The 14,265-nt window shown below is 41.1% G+C and overlaps 1 protein-coding gene across 1 annotated transcript in view; it reads right to left on the bottom strand.

The window, feature by feature from the left end:
• GK5 (glycerol kinase 5 (putative)) overlaps positions 1-14,265 on the bottom strand; it is an 85,559-nt gene that overhangs the window by 41,056 nt on the left and 30,238 nt on the right. Inside the window, exon 6 of the mRNA XM_010858296.1 lies at positions 114-207. Coding sequence (XP_010856598.1) covers positions 114-207 — 94 coding nt within the window. The remainder of the gene's footprint in view (positions 1-113; positions 208-14,265) is intronic.

The following is a 14,265-nucleotide window of genomic DNA, read 5'->3' as shown; positions in this document are numbered from 1 at the left end:
CTTCTTAATGTCCTAAAACATCATCAGTAGATTATATAATTCAGCATACAGCTGAAGAATATATACGGGAAAAACAGTAACATCCAAATCACAGAACATAAGGAAACGATTACCTTCATTAAAAGAGAACCATTCCAAGATTTTACAAGTTCAGTAGCTCGTAGGTCTTGCCAACTAATGAAGTTGTGGAAATGCTTTCCCGTTTTCCTAAGAAAGATGGAAACAGTATTTTGAGACTCATTATAAATCAGTGACTACATTATATAAAAGACCTGCTGCCACAAGAGAAAACAAATTTAGAGGTCAAACTGTAATTTCAACATATGATTTAATTAGGTGGGGCTCTGTAAATGTCTCTTTTTGATTTGACAAATTGAGCACACTTGGTAACAATTATGTGATATATAGCATAAATTTTTCAATCAGATTCTATCCAAAAAGTTATCCTTTTTGAAGCATGACAATGTGGGCACTTCCAAAAACAAAGCAAAACTGATGAAACATCTTTAAAGAAGCTGATACAACTTTAAAAGCAAGATAAAGAAGCCGATGCTTTTTCCTTTCATTGTACTTATCTTGATAATACACAATCAGATAAAAACTGTACCTACAGGAGTGTTGAAATGTAGCCTTATCCTGTTTTATGCTTCTCAACTTCAGGACTGGTTAGCCACTGGCAACCTACCCGGCTTCCCAAAATTTGTTCAAAAAAATAAATAAATAAATTCAACAAACTGGGTCAACACTACAATGAAAGTATAGCCTTAAGAAATATAGTAGAAATAAATACTTTTTCCTTTGAGGATCCTGCAAATCAATCACTGTCATCCACTCAGCTCCAGCATCCAGCCCTGGCTGGCCTGCTGTCTTTCCTCCAGGAGGAAACATTACCCCTGCGTGACCGTGAAAGTGAAAACTGAAAATGTTAGTCCCTCAGTCATGTCCAACTCTTTGCGACCCCATGGACTGTAGCCCACCAGGCTCCTCTGTCCATGGAATTCTCCAAGCAAGAATACTGGAGTGGGTTGCAATTTGCTTCTCCAAGGGATCTTCCCGACCCAGGGATTGAACCCAGGTCTCCCGCATCACAGGCAAACTCTTTACCATCTGGGCCACCAGACCACGTTCAGTTCCCAAGACTGTCATTTCCAATGCTTCTTTAGCAGTCCTCACCCAGGGTCACATCCTCAACTTTACCACCTGGAAACATTCTACCACTGGTATTCTATCACTGTGTTATAAACCTGAAACACTGTAAATCAAGTATACTTCAACTGAAAACACAAAATAGCTTAATGAGAGGAAAATTCTCACAGTATAATATTAAAGGAAAAAAAGCAGGATTAAAAACTTTACCTATATTGCAATTCTAACTTGTTAAAAAATAAATAAATTAGGCAAATTAACCAAAAACCTCCCCAAAACTTAACTTTGTAATATATCAGTAGGCATGTCTTGCTACTGGATTGGCCAAAATGTTTGTTTGGGTTTTTCTGTACCATCTTATGGAAAAACCTGAATGAACTTTTTGGCCAACCCAGTATTATTTCAGTTCTCTCAGTCTTACTCCCTAAATACCTTCCCTTCCTTTAATCCCTCAAACATCCCCTTTTCTTCCTGAGACCCCTACCTAGGTTTACTTTCCTACTGGGCTTATTTACATGTTCTTCCACTTTAATGGGGGCTTCCCAGTGGTAAAGAATCCACCTGCCAATGCAGGAGACACAGGAGACGCGGTTCGATCCCTGGGTTGGGAAGATCCCTAGAGGAGCAAATGGCAACCCACTCCAATATACTTGCCTGGAAAACTCCATGGACAGAGGAGCCTGGCGGCGACAGTCCATAGTCACAAAGACTTGGACACGACTTAGCGGCTGAACAACAAATCACTTTAACAACTTGCCTTCACATGCTATCAATTCTTTTTTTAATTGTGGTAAAATATACATAACATAAAGTTTACCATTTTAACCATTTTTAAGTGCACAATATAGTGTGGCATTAATGTTGTGTTAACAGAGCCACTATCTCCAAACACTTGGGCTGTTTCCTCCTCCTTGCTACTGTGAATAATGCTGCTATAAACACTGCTGTAAAGTATCTGTTTGAGTCCCTGTTTGCAATTCCTTGTGTACATATCGAGGATTAGAATTGCTGGGTCATATGATAATTCTATGTTTAGTTTCTGAGGAACTGCCAGACAGCTTTCCACAATGGCTGCACCATTTGACATTTCAACAACCAGTGTATAAGAGTTCCAATTTTTCCATATCCTTACCAACACTTGTTATTTTACATTTAAAAACGTATAGCCATCCTGGGGGGTGTGAAGTGGTACCTCATTGTGGTTTTGATTTGCATTTCCCCAACAAGAATTTTTCATGTTCTTATTGACCATTTGAATATTATTCAAGCCTTTGACCATTCATAAATTCGTAACTGGGTATAGGTTTTGGTGGTATGGTTGAGCTACAGGTGTTATTTATATATTCTGGATATTAATCCTTTACCAAATGTACAATTTGCAATATTTTCTACCATTTTGTGAGTTTTCACTCAAAGTGTGAAAACTTTTTTTTTCTTTCTGGTTTTCACTTTTATTAATGGGATCACAGCATTCCCCTACATCATGAACAGAGTACTTCTTTTTCCTTGAATGATCCAAATGGTCACCATTATTACTCCTACCAATCAGAAGAGTGATTCTCCATTTGTTTTAGTCCTCAGTCTTAAATGAAATTAGAAGCCAAACACAGCAAGACACACACCTTTCACATTACATGTTTCAGTCAGTTTTCAGAAATCAAATTTAAGATATCAAAGGCTATAAACTTTTTCAGACACATTTTTAAATTGCACATTATACATTATGCCAAAATAATTTCAAGACAACTTTATTTCTTATTATTTTAGATTAAATTAGGGTAATTCTGTTTCTATTTTGGAGAATTCTAATAGTTAAGAAAAAAATTTTTTAATTACTCATCATAAACAGATAAAAACATTTTAATAGCATTCTTTAATGCACAAAAGTTTTTAATTTTCAACTTTAAAAATGTTTTTAAATTTCAATTTATCTATTTTTTTCATTTGTTAGCTGTGCTTTTGATGTCATTTAAGAAATCATAATAAATCCACAGTGATGAAGATTTCCTCTACATTTTCTTGTAAGAGTTTTATAGATTTGTATTTTAAATTTACTCATTGATCCATTTTTAGTTACCTTTTCTTTAATGAATTTTTATTTTTAAAAATTTTTTGGCTGCATGGCATGCGGGATTCTAGTTCCCAACCAGAGACTGAATTTGTGCCCCCAAGAGTAGGAATGCAAAGTCCCAACCACAGGACCACCAGGGAAGTCCCTTGACTTAATTTTTATATTTGGTATATGGTAAGGGTCTCACTTCATTCTTTTGCATATGGATGTCCAGTTTTCTCAGTATCCTTTGTTGAAAAGACTCTTCTTTCCCCATTGCCTGGTCATGGCTCCCTAGTTTCTATGGATTGCCATAACAAAATATCACAAACTGGGAGGCTAAAAGAATAGCACTTTATTCTCTCCCAGTTCTGGAGGCTAGAAGTCCAAAATTATGGTGTTGGTAGGGCCGAGCTCCCTCTGGAACCCGTAAGGGTGTCTGCCCTCATCTATGCCTAGTTTCTGGTAGTGTGGATTGTCACTCAGTCATGGTCGACTCTTTCCGACCCCATGGACTGTAGCCCACCAGGATCCTCTGTCCATGGAATTTTCCAGGCCAGAACACTGGAGTGGGTAGCCATTCCCTTCTCCAGGGGACCTTCCCAACCCAGGGATTCGGGGGTTTGCAGCAATCTCTGGCATCCCCTGGTTCATAGCCACATCTCTCCTATCCTCCTTCTTCACATGGTAGTGTCCCTGTGTCTGCTTCTCATGAGGAAATCAGTCACATTTGATGAAGAGTTCTTCCCTGGTGGCTCAGAGGGTAAAGCATCTGCCTGTGATGTGGAAGACCCAGGTTCGATCCCTGGGTTGGGAAGATCCCCTGGATAAAGAAATGGCATCCCAATCCGGTATTCTTGCCTGGAGAATCCCATGGACAGAGGAGCCTGGTGGCCTACAGTCCATGGGGTTGCAAAGAGTCGGACACGGCTGAGCGACTACACTTCACCCTACTGCATTAACACCTCATCCTAATTAAATAACTACATTTTCAATGACTCTATTTCCAAAAGTGACTGCCAAGGCACTACTGTTGGTTTTATTGGGCCATTCCCCCAAATCTCCCCCACTTTTATGTGTGAGATTACTGAATCAAAGAGTAAGACAATTTTCCAGCTCCTTAAATGTGGCGAAACTTGCTATATTTGATCTTGTAATCAGTACTGCATAGTGACTATTCTAATAACTTTTGATGCCACACAGTCAAATGCCTTCTCAGTTAGGGTGTCCCTACTAGGTGGTGCATGGAATGTAGTATCAGTTTTCCTTGATAAGTATTTGGAGGTGTCAATTAGATATGAAGCAAGCATGAATATATTATAGAATATGACAGCAATGCATGACTGAAACAAATTTGCCATAATCTCACCCACACTGATTTTTTTGTTAGTTTAATACATAATAACACATCTTGCTTTAATAACTTGTGAGGCTGAATACAGAGGGGCTGTTTACAGGAAAGGCAGAGCAATTAAGGGAGTTTTGGCAAAACTAATACAATTATGTAAAGTTTAAAAATAAAATTAAAAAAAAAAAAAGGCATGAATTCTGAACTGTATGGTTTTATACTGTTTGTAATGTGTAATTTTATACCTTCATACATAATTTCAGTTTGTAAATGATAAATCTATCCAACATTCCTTACATCAACTAGTTTTTAACTCAGGTCAGTGAGATTCTTCTCTTTTTATATTTTTTAAGTTTGTTTATGTATGTATGTACGTATTTGGCTGTGTTGGTCTTAGTTGCAGCACGTGGGGTCTTCACTGCATCATCCAGATCTTTCCTTGCTGCACGTGGGCTCAGTAGTTGCGGCACTCGGGCTTAGTTGCCCTGAGGCATGTGGGATCTTAATTCCCCAACCAGAGGTAGAATCCACGTCCCCTGCATTGGAAGGTGGATTCTTAACTACCGGACCACCAGGGAGGTCCCTCAGTGAGATACTTTAATTTTCATTCTTTTGAAAATAAACGTGGTAGCTCTAGAAATCTGTTTTTCCCACTTCTCAGTCATTGCCAATTCTTTCTTAACTGAGAGCTGCAGCTATCAGTTTGTGACTTTTCCAAACTGGTCCTGCAACCTGTGTATTCCTTGTTATGTGTGGTCACTGATGTTTCTGAAGCTTCTGTTATCTTTCCTATGTGATCAGCTAGGGATCTGACACACATTTTCTAAAATGTGCGGCCCCCAAATCCCAAAAAAGGTACTGGCCCTTTAAATCTTTCAAGCGATGTGCCAAAGGAAGCCACTGTAGCTGAGAGGGCCAGAGCCTAGGTAAGCATCTGTGCCAGTTCTGCAGGGCATTGCAAAATCCACCAGAGTATATAGGCCCAATTTTTTTAAGTTCAGTTTCCATTGGAGGATAATTGGTTTACAACGTTGTGTTGGTTTCTGCTGTACAACAGTGTGAATGAGCCGTAAGTATACATGTATCTCCTCTCCCTTGAGCCTCCCTCCCATCTAGCCCCCCATCCCACCACTCTAGGTTGTCACAAAGCACTGATCTGAGCTCCCTGTGCTATATAGCAGCTTCCCACTAGCTATTTCACACGTGGCAGTACACATATGCACCAACGCTACTCTCTCAATTTGTCCCACCTTCTTCCTCCACTGTGTCCACATTCTGTTCTCTACATCTGTGTCTCTATTCCTGACCTGCAAATAGGTTCATCAGTACCATTTTTCTAGATTCCATATGTAGGCATTAGTTTTTAATTAAATTTTTAATCATAAAAATATATTTGTTTTTCTCTTTCTGACTTACTTCACTCTATTCAATAGGTTCTGCATGTGTGCATGCTAAGTCTCTTCAGTCATGTCCAACTCTTCGTGACCCTATGGACTGTAGCCCACCAGGCTCCTCTGTCCATGGGATTTTTCCAGGCAAGAATACTGGAGAGGGTTGCCAAGCCCTCCTCCAGGGGATCTTCCTGACCCAGGGATCGAACCTGTGTCTCTTATGTCTCCTGCACTGGCAGGCAGGTTCTTTACCACTAGAGCCACTAGTGAGAGGGTAACAGGCAGGAAGGCCAGGGGTCTCCAAATGGAGGAAATAGCCTGCAAGTGTCAGACATTTTTATCTCTCTTAAGCGGCAGGAGGAAACAAACTAGCAATATTTTTTCCTTCTCTATACAAATTTAAAGGGAGGTTTCTCTTAAAATACTGTGTTGCCATAAGGACACCTGGTTTCGCCTGAAGTTAGCTATTCTGGAGCCTAGAGATAACCAATGCCTTTTTCTTATGGAAATGTTCATCTTAAGCTATGCTAATGTACTATGCCTTTACCCCAAACTCTGTTTCCAAGTCGGTTCCGCCTCTTGGCCCAGAACCTACTTGACAAACCAGTATGTTATACTCAGATATTGTTCCCCTAATCTATGTAAATGAAACCATTTGTATGGTGGTCTGCCCTTCTTCAAGATTCAAGTTAATCATTTTATGGCCCAGGATAAACCATTTGGTGCCAAGATTATCCCAAAATGCATCTTATGGGTGAGGGGCCTGGTGCCATTCTGAATTTTAAGACATTCCTTTCTTTCATTAACAGACTGCTAGTGACTATATAACATCCAGCTAAAGACTAGCAGGGGGGTACTCTTTCTGCCCCCTTCTGATGCCTATGTCAGAAGCTTTCTCTATCTCCTTTATACTTCAATAAAACTTTATTACACAAAAGCTCTGAGCGATCAAGCCTCGTCTCTGGCCCCGGATTGAATTCTTCTCCTCCGGGGGCCAAGAATCCTGGTGTATTCGCGTGATTCAACAACAACCTTTCACTAGGAACCCCAAATCTTTGTGGGACAAGATTCCCATGACCTGCCCTGGCACCTGCCCTCAGTCCTGGGAGGTGGGCTGCCTTCCCCACATATGCAGTAGGGCTGAAGAATGGAGCTGGTGGCACATGCCATCTCTTCCCCAAGGACAGGGGTCTCTACCTTCATCCAGCAATCTGCAAGTTAATATCAGGACAGGTCAGGTTCCAGAGTTCTGAAAGAGCTTGTTCCAGTCTTTCCCAATCAGCAGTTGCTGTGGTTGAGGGACCAATCTCTACAGCTTCCCACTCCACTATTGTGGTGATGTCACTCTCTATCCCTGGACTTTCAAGTTACCTACCTACCTTTTCAATACCTAACCTGGGATCACTCTTTCTTCTGGGTTCACTTTCAATGTCAGAACCACTGAGAGAAGCTGGAAAAAATCATATAGCCTTGTTAATTGGTACCAGCCCCTACTTATGAGATATAAGCTCATCTCCTTTCTCAGAGTCACTAAAGCTGATGAAAGTCTTTCTTGTATCCCTAATCAGTTTCCTCTCCATTCACCCTCAAGGGCCCATCTAAATGTTCACCAGATTTCTCAAGCCCTAAGCCACCACTGGCTTCTTGTTTCTCAAAGGAAGTCAGGACGCAGGGAAGGACCTTCCTCTACTCCCCACTCCTCCACCAGTTACCCCTTCAGCCACTGTGGGTCTCTCTTGGTCCAGAGGAGAAGCTTTCTTTCTCCAAGACTAAGGCTGGCACCTCCATTTGGACTCTCGGTATCCATGCTTTCTACTACTTCATTTCACACGCATTCCTTCAGCTGTCTTCTCTAAACATGCTTAAATCTCCCCATCTTTGACCAAAACCAAAATTCCTGATGCAGGATGCCTCCCCACCCAGCTAAGCCCTCTTGGTGTTTCCTCATCACCTCCCATTATCTCAACTACATATAATTCGAATGCAGTTTAGATTCCCAATCATTCATGAAAATTATATTCACCATGGCCACCAATATATTCCTTTCTATTTCTCTGGCAGCATGGCTTGTGGGATCTTAGTTCCCGAACCAGGGATTAAACACACACCCTTGGCAGTGAAAGTGCAGAGTCCTAACCACTGGACTGCCAGGAAATTCCCCCTAATATATTTCTAATTCCCAGATTTACAGGATCCTTTTCCATCATCTGACTTGACCTTTCTGCAATACTGGCTTCAGATGATCACTTCCTCCTTCCTAGAAGTCACTTTCCTAAGTCTCCATGGTACCACTGCACTGTTTCTCCTCCTGCCTTTCTAAGCACGTCTCTTGAGTCTTCTCTGCAGATTTTTCTTCCGTTGACTGCCAGGTACATGCTGGTGTTTGCTGAGGGCTGCATCTGTAGTCTCCTTCTCTTTTAACTAGCTGCCCTCTCAGAAACCTGACTCACACTCATAGACTCTCCCAATCCTCATCTCTAGGGCCAGTCTCTCACTTAAGTTCTATCCCCTCACAAACAAATAACTGCCTTCCTCCTATCTCCCAAGACTGGACTTCCCTGGTGGTTCAGTGGTTAGGACTCCAGGCTTCCAATGCAGGGGGCACAGGTTCAATCCCTGGTTGGGGAAGTTCTGCACGTCTAGCAGTGCAGCTAAAACAAAACAAAACAAATATTGCTCACGCCATCTCAAATGCAACACGTCTAACCAGACCTGCTGCTCCTCTCCCTCTGGCGTGTCACTCCTGAGCTAACGGTATCTTTCCGCTGCTATAGCCAAAAACTTGGGTAGGGAAGGTTCATCCTAAGTCCTCAAAGTTAGTTAAGTCGCTCAGTCGCGTCCGAGTCTTCGCGACCCCATGGACTGCATGCAGCCCACCAGGCTCCTCCATCCATAGGATTTTCCAGGCAAGAGCACCGGAGTAGGGTGCCATCGCCTTCTCTGAGGTCCTCAAAGAGATCCCTTAAATCTTGGGAGCTTACATTCTAGTTGGGGTTGAAAAACAAATGAGTTAATAAATAAAACACATAATTTCATACAATGAATATGCTTTGAAAACACTGGCATGGTAAAGGAACAGAGTAATTGGGGATGAGGTGACTTTTTGATATGAAATCAAAGACCTGAATAAGCAATAGCCTTCAAAGAGACTTCTTAGTCTCAGCCTTACTGACCTCAAATCCACTGTTCTTGCTACTTGAGAGTGGCATTGAAATATATACATTATCATGTGTAAAACAGATAGTTACTGGGAAGTTGCTATACAACACAAGGAGCTCAACCTGGTGCTCTGTGACAACCAAGAGGGGTGGGGGGACGCTTAAGACACAGGGGATTCACACACACACACACTATGGCTGATTCTCATTTTTATATGGCAGAAACCAACACAACATTGTTAAGCAATTATCCTGCAATAAAAAAAAAATATATTCTTTCTAGGAAATTCCCTGGTGGTCCAGTGGTTAGGACTCTGCATTTTCACTGCCAAGGGCATGGATTTGATCCCTGGACAGGGAACTAGGAACCTATAAGTTGCATAGTATGGCCAAAAAGTGAAAAAAAAAAAAAGCTAGAAAAAGAATATTCTTTGAAAATATAAAATTGATAACATTACTCTCCGGCCTAACAGCTTTTGATAGTTTCCCACTGCTTATAAGGGGCAGACTCTCTACCACAGCCAACGGCCTTCTCTGGTCCAGAGCCTGCCTTCCTTTCCAGGTTCATCTCAGTCAGAGCCCTGAGAGACTACATATGCCAGGTGCTGTTCTAGGCCAGGACATGACAGACAAAAGTCCCAACGCTCATGGAACTTCTTTCATGAGAGAGATATAATTTTTAAAAAATGTTAATAAGTAAATAAAGTTTTTAGATATGAAGTGATTTTAGATATGAAAATTTTTAGTGATGAACAATATGAAGAAAATATAATGGTCAAGTTATAGGGAGGTATTAGGTTGGTGCAAAACTTAACTGCGGTTTTTGCCATTTGATATTGGAATACATTCTACATAAATGTGGTTATGTTATGTATCATTTTTATGTGCATTTCTCACTTTTTTTTTTGCTAATGACTTATCACTTTCTGTTTATTTTATATTTATTTTAGACTAGTGAAACGCTGTTAGACAAAAAGTAAATTCTAGAGATTTTCTTGAGTTCAAAATGGGTCGTGTAAAGCAGTGGAGACAACTCACAACATCAACAACGCACTTGGCCCAGAAACTGCTAAAGACTGTACCATGCAGCGGTGGTTCAGGAAGTTTTGCAAAGGAGACGAGAGCCCTGAAGATGCAGGGCATAGAGGCTGGCCATTGGAAGTTGACAACAGACCAACTGAGAGCAATCTTCAAAGCTGAGCCTTGTACAACTACATGAGAAGCTGCCAAAGAACTCAATGTCGACCTTTCTAAGGTTGTTCAGCATTTGAAACAAATTTGAAAGGTGAAAAAGCTCAGTAAGTGGGTGTCTTGTGAGCTGAAAAAAAAAATCATCCTTTTGAAGTGTCATCTTTTCTTATTCTATGCAACAACAACGAACTATTTCTCTATCGGATTGTGACGTATGATGCAAAGGGGATTGTATATGTCAACTGGCTATGACCAGCTCAGTGGCTGGACCAAGAAGCTCCAAAGAACTTCCCATAGCCAAATCAAACTTGCACCAAACAAAGGTCACGGTCACTGTTTAGTGGTCTTCTGCCCGTATGAACCACTACAGCTTTCCACGTCCAGGAGAAACCATTACATCTGCGAAAGATGTTCAACAAATCAATGAGATGCACCAAAAATTACAACGCCTGCAGACAGGACTGGTCAACAGAAAGGACCAGCGGCACACTGTACCACCAACACTTCAAAAGTTGAACAAACTGGGCTTCATAGTCATCTGAATATTCAGCCTTCATATTCACCTGATTTCTTGCCAACAGACTACCACTTCTTCAAGCACCTCGATAACTTTTTGCAGAAAAAACACTCCCATGACCAGCAGGAAGCAGAAAATGCTTTCCAAGAGTTGGTCGAATCCCAAAGCACAGCTTTTTATGCTGTAGGAATAAACAAACTTACTTCTCATTGGCAAATAAGTGTTGACTACAATGATTCCTATTTTGATTAATGTGTTTGAGCCTAGTTATAATGATTTAAAATTCACAGTCCGAAACCATAATTACATTTGCACCAACCTCATAAAACAGTCAGGGAAGGTTCCTTAGAAATGCTCTTTGAGGTGAGGTCCAAGTGAAAAGAAAAGTAATTTCTTGGGTAAGATGGCTTCAGGCAGGGGGAGGAGCAGGTACAAAGCCTGCAGCTAGGAAAGTGTTCAAGAAACATCAGCAGGCTGATGCGGTTGTAGCACATGTAGTAAAAACTCATGTTTCAACATTCACTCAGCAGTGACTTAGGTTTGCCTTCACTCTATCCATGCAGAAACGGAGGGAAAGCAGAAAAGGCAATATCGTAAACGAATTGCTCGAGCCCTCTCTAACACAGTATACTATTCTGTGGCTGTAAATATATTTTGTATCATAAATAATTAGTGAGAACCATTAACATAAGTAGCAAGTGCCACAATAAAAGATGTATGTGGTGCTGGAGGAACATAGAGCAATTTCAATACTTGCATCACCAGAGTATAAATTTCTAGAGAGCTGCTGTTCTGATTCGTCTTTATACTCAATTCAGTAGTCAGCCCAATGCTTTACTTTCAAGGAGCCAGTTACTGAGTGAACTGCGACCCAACGACTCATGGTTTATACTACTAATTGACACACATCCTGGTCCGAGGTTAGTTGGTAGAAGCTTCCCTGAGAGACACAGTGACAGGAGAAAGAAAACAACTGGGGATTTTTTTTTTTTTTTAGAACAATCAAAATGGAAGAGATAGTTACAGTTGTTTTAGAAAACAGGCTAACCACAAACACTGATCAAATATAATGAAAAAATGTTTAACTTGAAGCATATGAAGAAAACAAGGACTGAGGGAAAAAAAAAAAGGTAACAAATGAGTTTCCTGGCATCTGGAGGGGGGAAAATGAGGAGGTAAAAATAAAAAGAACCTTCAAAATTTTAGACTTCCTAACATCAATTCTAAGGAAAACAACGTTTCTATGGCCACAACAACAGAATGCACTATGGACATAGGAGGGAAAAACAGTGAGCTGTGAAGAGGACGAGGTGCTGGCTGTGAGTGGAATGGACAACAGGTGGTTCCACAGGGTCAAACCTGCCTCTCTTTTTCTCTCAAAAATGAAGAAGTGCTTCATGTTGGCTCAGGGCTGGGCCCGTTCCTATGCTGTGTCTCAGCTGTTTGTTGGGGAGGTGTAGAACCTGCCAGCATTATACGTCACCATGGCTCATGGGAACCAGGGAACAGAATAAAACTCCATTATTTTAAGGAATTATAAAAGATGCAGGATGTGGCAGAGGGAGAGGGTGGGATGATTTGGGAGAATGGCATTGAAACATGTATAATATCATATATGAAACGAATCGCCAGTCCGGGTTCGATGCATGATACTGGTTGCTGGGGGCTGGTGCACTGGGATGACCCAGAGGGATGGCACGGGGAGGGAGGAGGGAGGGGGGTTCAGGATGGGGAACACGTGTACACCTGTGGCGGATTCATGTTGATGTATGGCAAAACCAATACAATATTGTAAAGTAATTAGCCTCCAATTAAAATAAATAAATTTATATTAAAAAATATTTTGTAAGATGAAAGATGAGGATTGAATTTCATTGAAATAAATATATCATGATATTTCAAAAACAAAGCCAAAAATGCAGGAAGCCTTATGTGTCTGGGTTTTGCAGGAAAATATCCAGTGATTCAGTTCCCATGAAGCTTTCAAAACTCATAAAAGAATACAGATATCTCACAAAAAGACAGCAAAGAAGAAAATCTACAGTTAACTGCTTTAGGAAAACAGTACAACAGCAGCCCCAGTAAGGGAAATGAACTGTCTTGGAATCTGATTCTATTTCTCCTAAAAGTGAGGCAGTATGGTTCTACTGCTGCATAAAATCTTTGCCTCCAACGAGGGTAAACTTGCTGCCACAAATGACCTTGCTTTGCAGCTTCTGATGAAAGCAATCTCGGTGGTCAATAACCCAACTTCCAAATCCAACTAAACGTGACACTCGCAATTAGCTATCCCTAGGAACACTCTCCTGCCGCCACTTCCACACCATCTACTTCGCCAGTTTGCCTAGGTCCTGAATTGCCAGCACTGACATTCTGATTCCCTTTAAATTGGGGGGTCGGTGGGACTTCCCTGGTGTTCCAGGGGTTAAGACTCCACATTTCCACTGCAGGGGGCCTGGGTTTGATCCCTGGTCCTAGAACTAATATCCTGCATGCCACTCAGTGTGTCCAAAAATAAATTAAAAAATCAGTTGGGGGGTTGGGAAGCGGGGAGAAACTCTGTACAAATCCTCAGCCTTTGTCTCTTCTATCCATATAATCTTTACCAGAGAATACACATAATTCTTCACACTTCATCTACATCAGTGGTTCTCAACTGGGAGTTCTCTATCTCCCAGGCATATGTGGTAACATGTGGAAACATTTTTAGTTGGGAAACTTAGGAAGCCGGGTGCTAATGGTATCTAATGGGTAGAGGCCAGGGAGGCTGCTAAACACCCTACGATGCCCAGGATGTCCCCCAAGAACAAAGAAGTATCTGGCCTAAAATGGCAACAGTACCACTGGTTAGAAACACTGATCCCCACAGAAGACTTGAATTCACTTACTCCTTCATCTGACTCACGTACTAACTTATGTCCAAGACACTAGGCGGAGAGTCGGGGTAAGGAGGAGGGTATGGGGCAACTGCAGATGCGGGCATCAACCTGTAATGCAGATTATGCTCTGAAAGGAAGAGTATCCGGAGGAAATGCACCACCTGTCTGGGGGAAATTCACATCCCAAATCGAACACTTTATCGTGGTTCCTCCTGCTCACCCTCATCACCACCTAACTCATTCCTTCTCTTATACTCTCTACAATTTCTGTCATGTCCTCCCAAAGATCAAAAGCAGTAATACTGGAAAATTTTTTTAATTAAACAATTTTTTCCTGAAGTATATGTGACTTGCAATATTATATTAGTTTCAGATAGATAACACATTAATTCAATATTTTTATAGAATAAAATCCATAGAAAGATATTATCAAATATGGTCTCTATACCCTGTGCTGCACATAACATCCTTGTAACTTGGTATTTTTTAACTGGTATTTTGTAACTCTTAATCTCCTTCACCTATTTTTGGCTGAACCCTCACACCTCTCCCCTCTGGTAACCACTAGTTTATTCTCTGTATTGG

Source organism: Bison bison, unplaced genomic scaffold (genome assembly GCF_000754665.1).
Source record: "Bison bison bison isolate TAMUID 2011002044 unplaced genomic scaffold, Bison_UMD1.0 scf7180017864384, whole genome shotgun sequence".
Taxonomy (NCBI): Eukaryota; Metazoa; Chordata; class Mammalia; order Artiodactyla; family Bovidae; genus Bison; species Bison bison.
The sequence above is the reverse complement of the archived record's forward strand: the minus strand, read 5'-3'. Positions and strand labels throughout refer to the sequence as shown.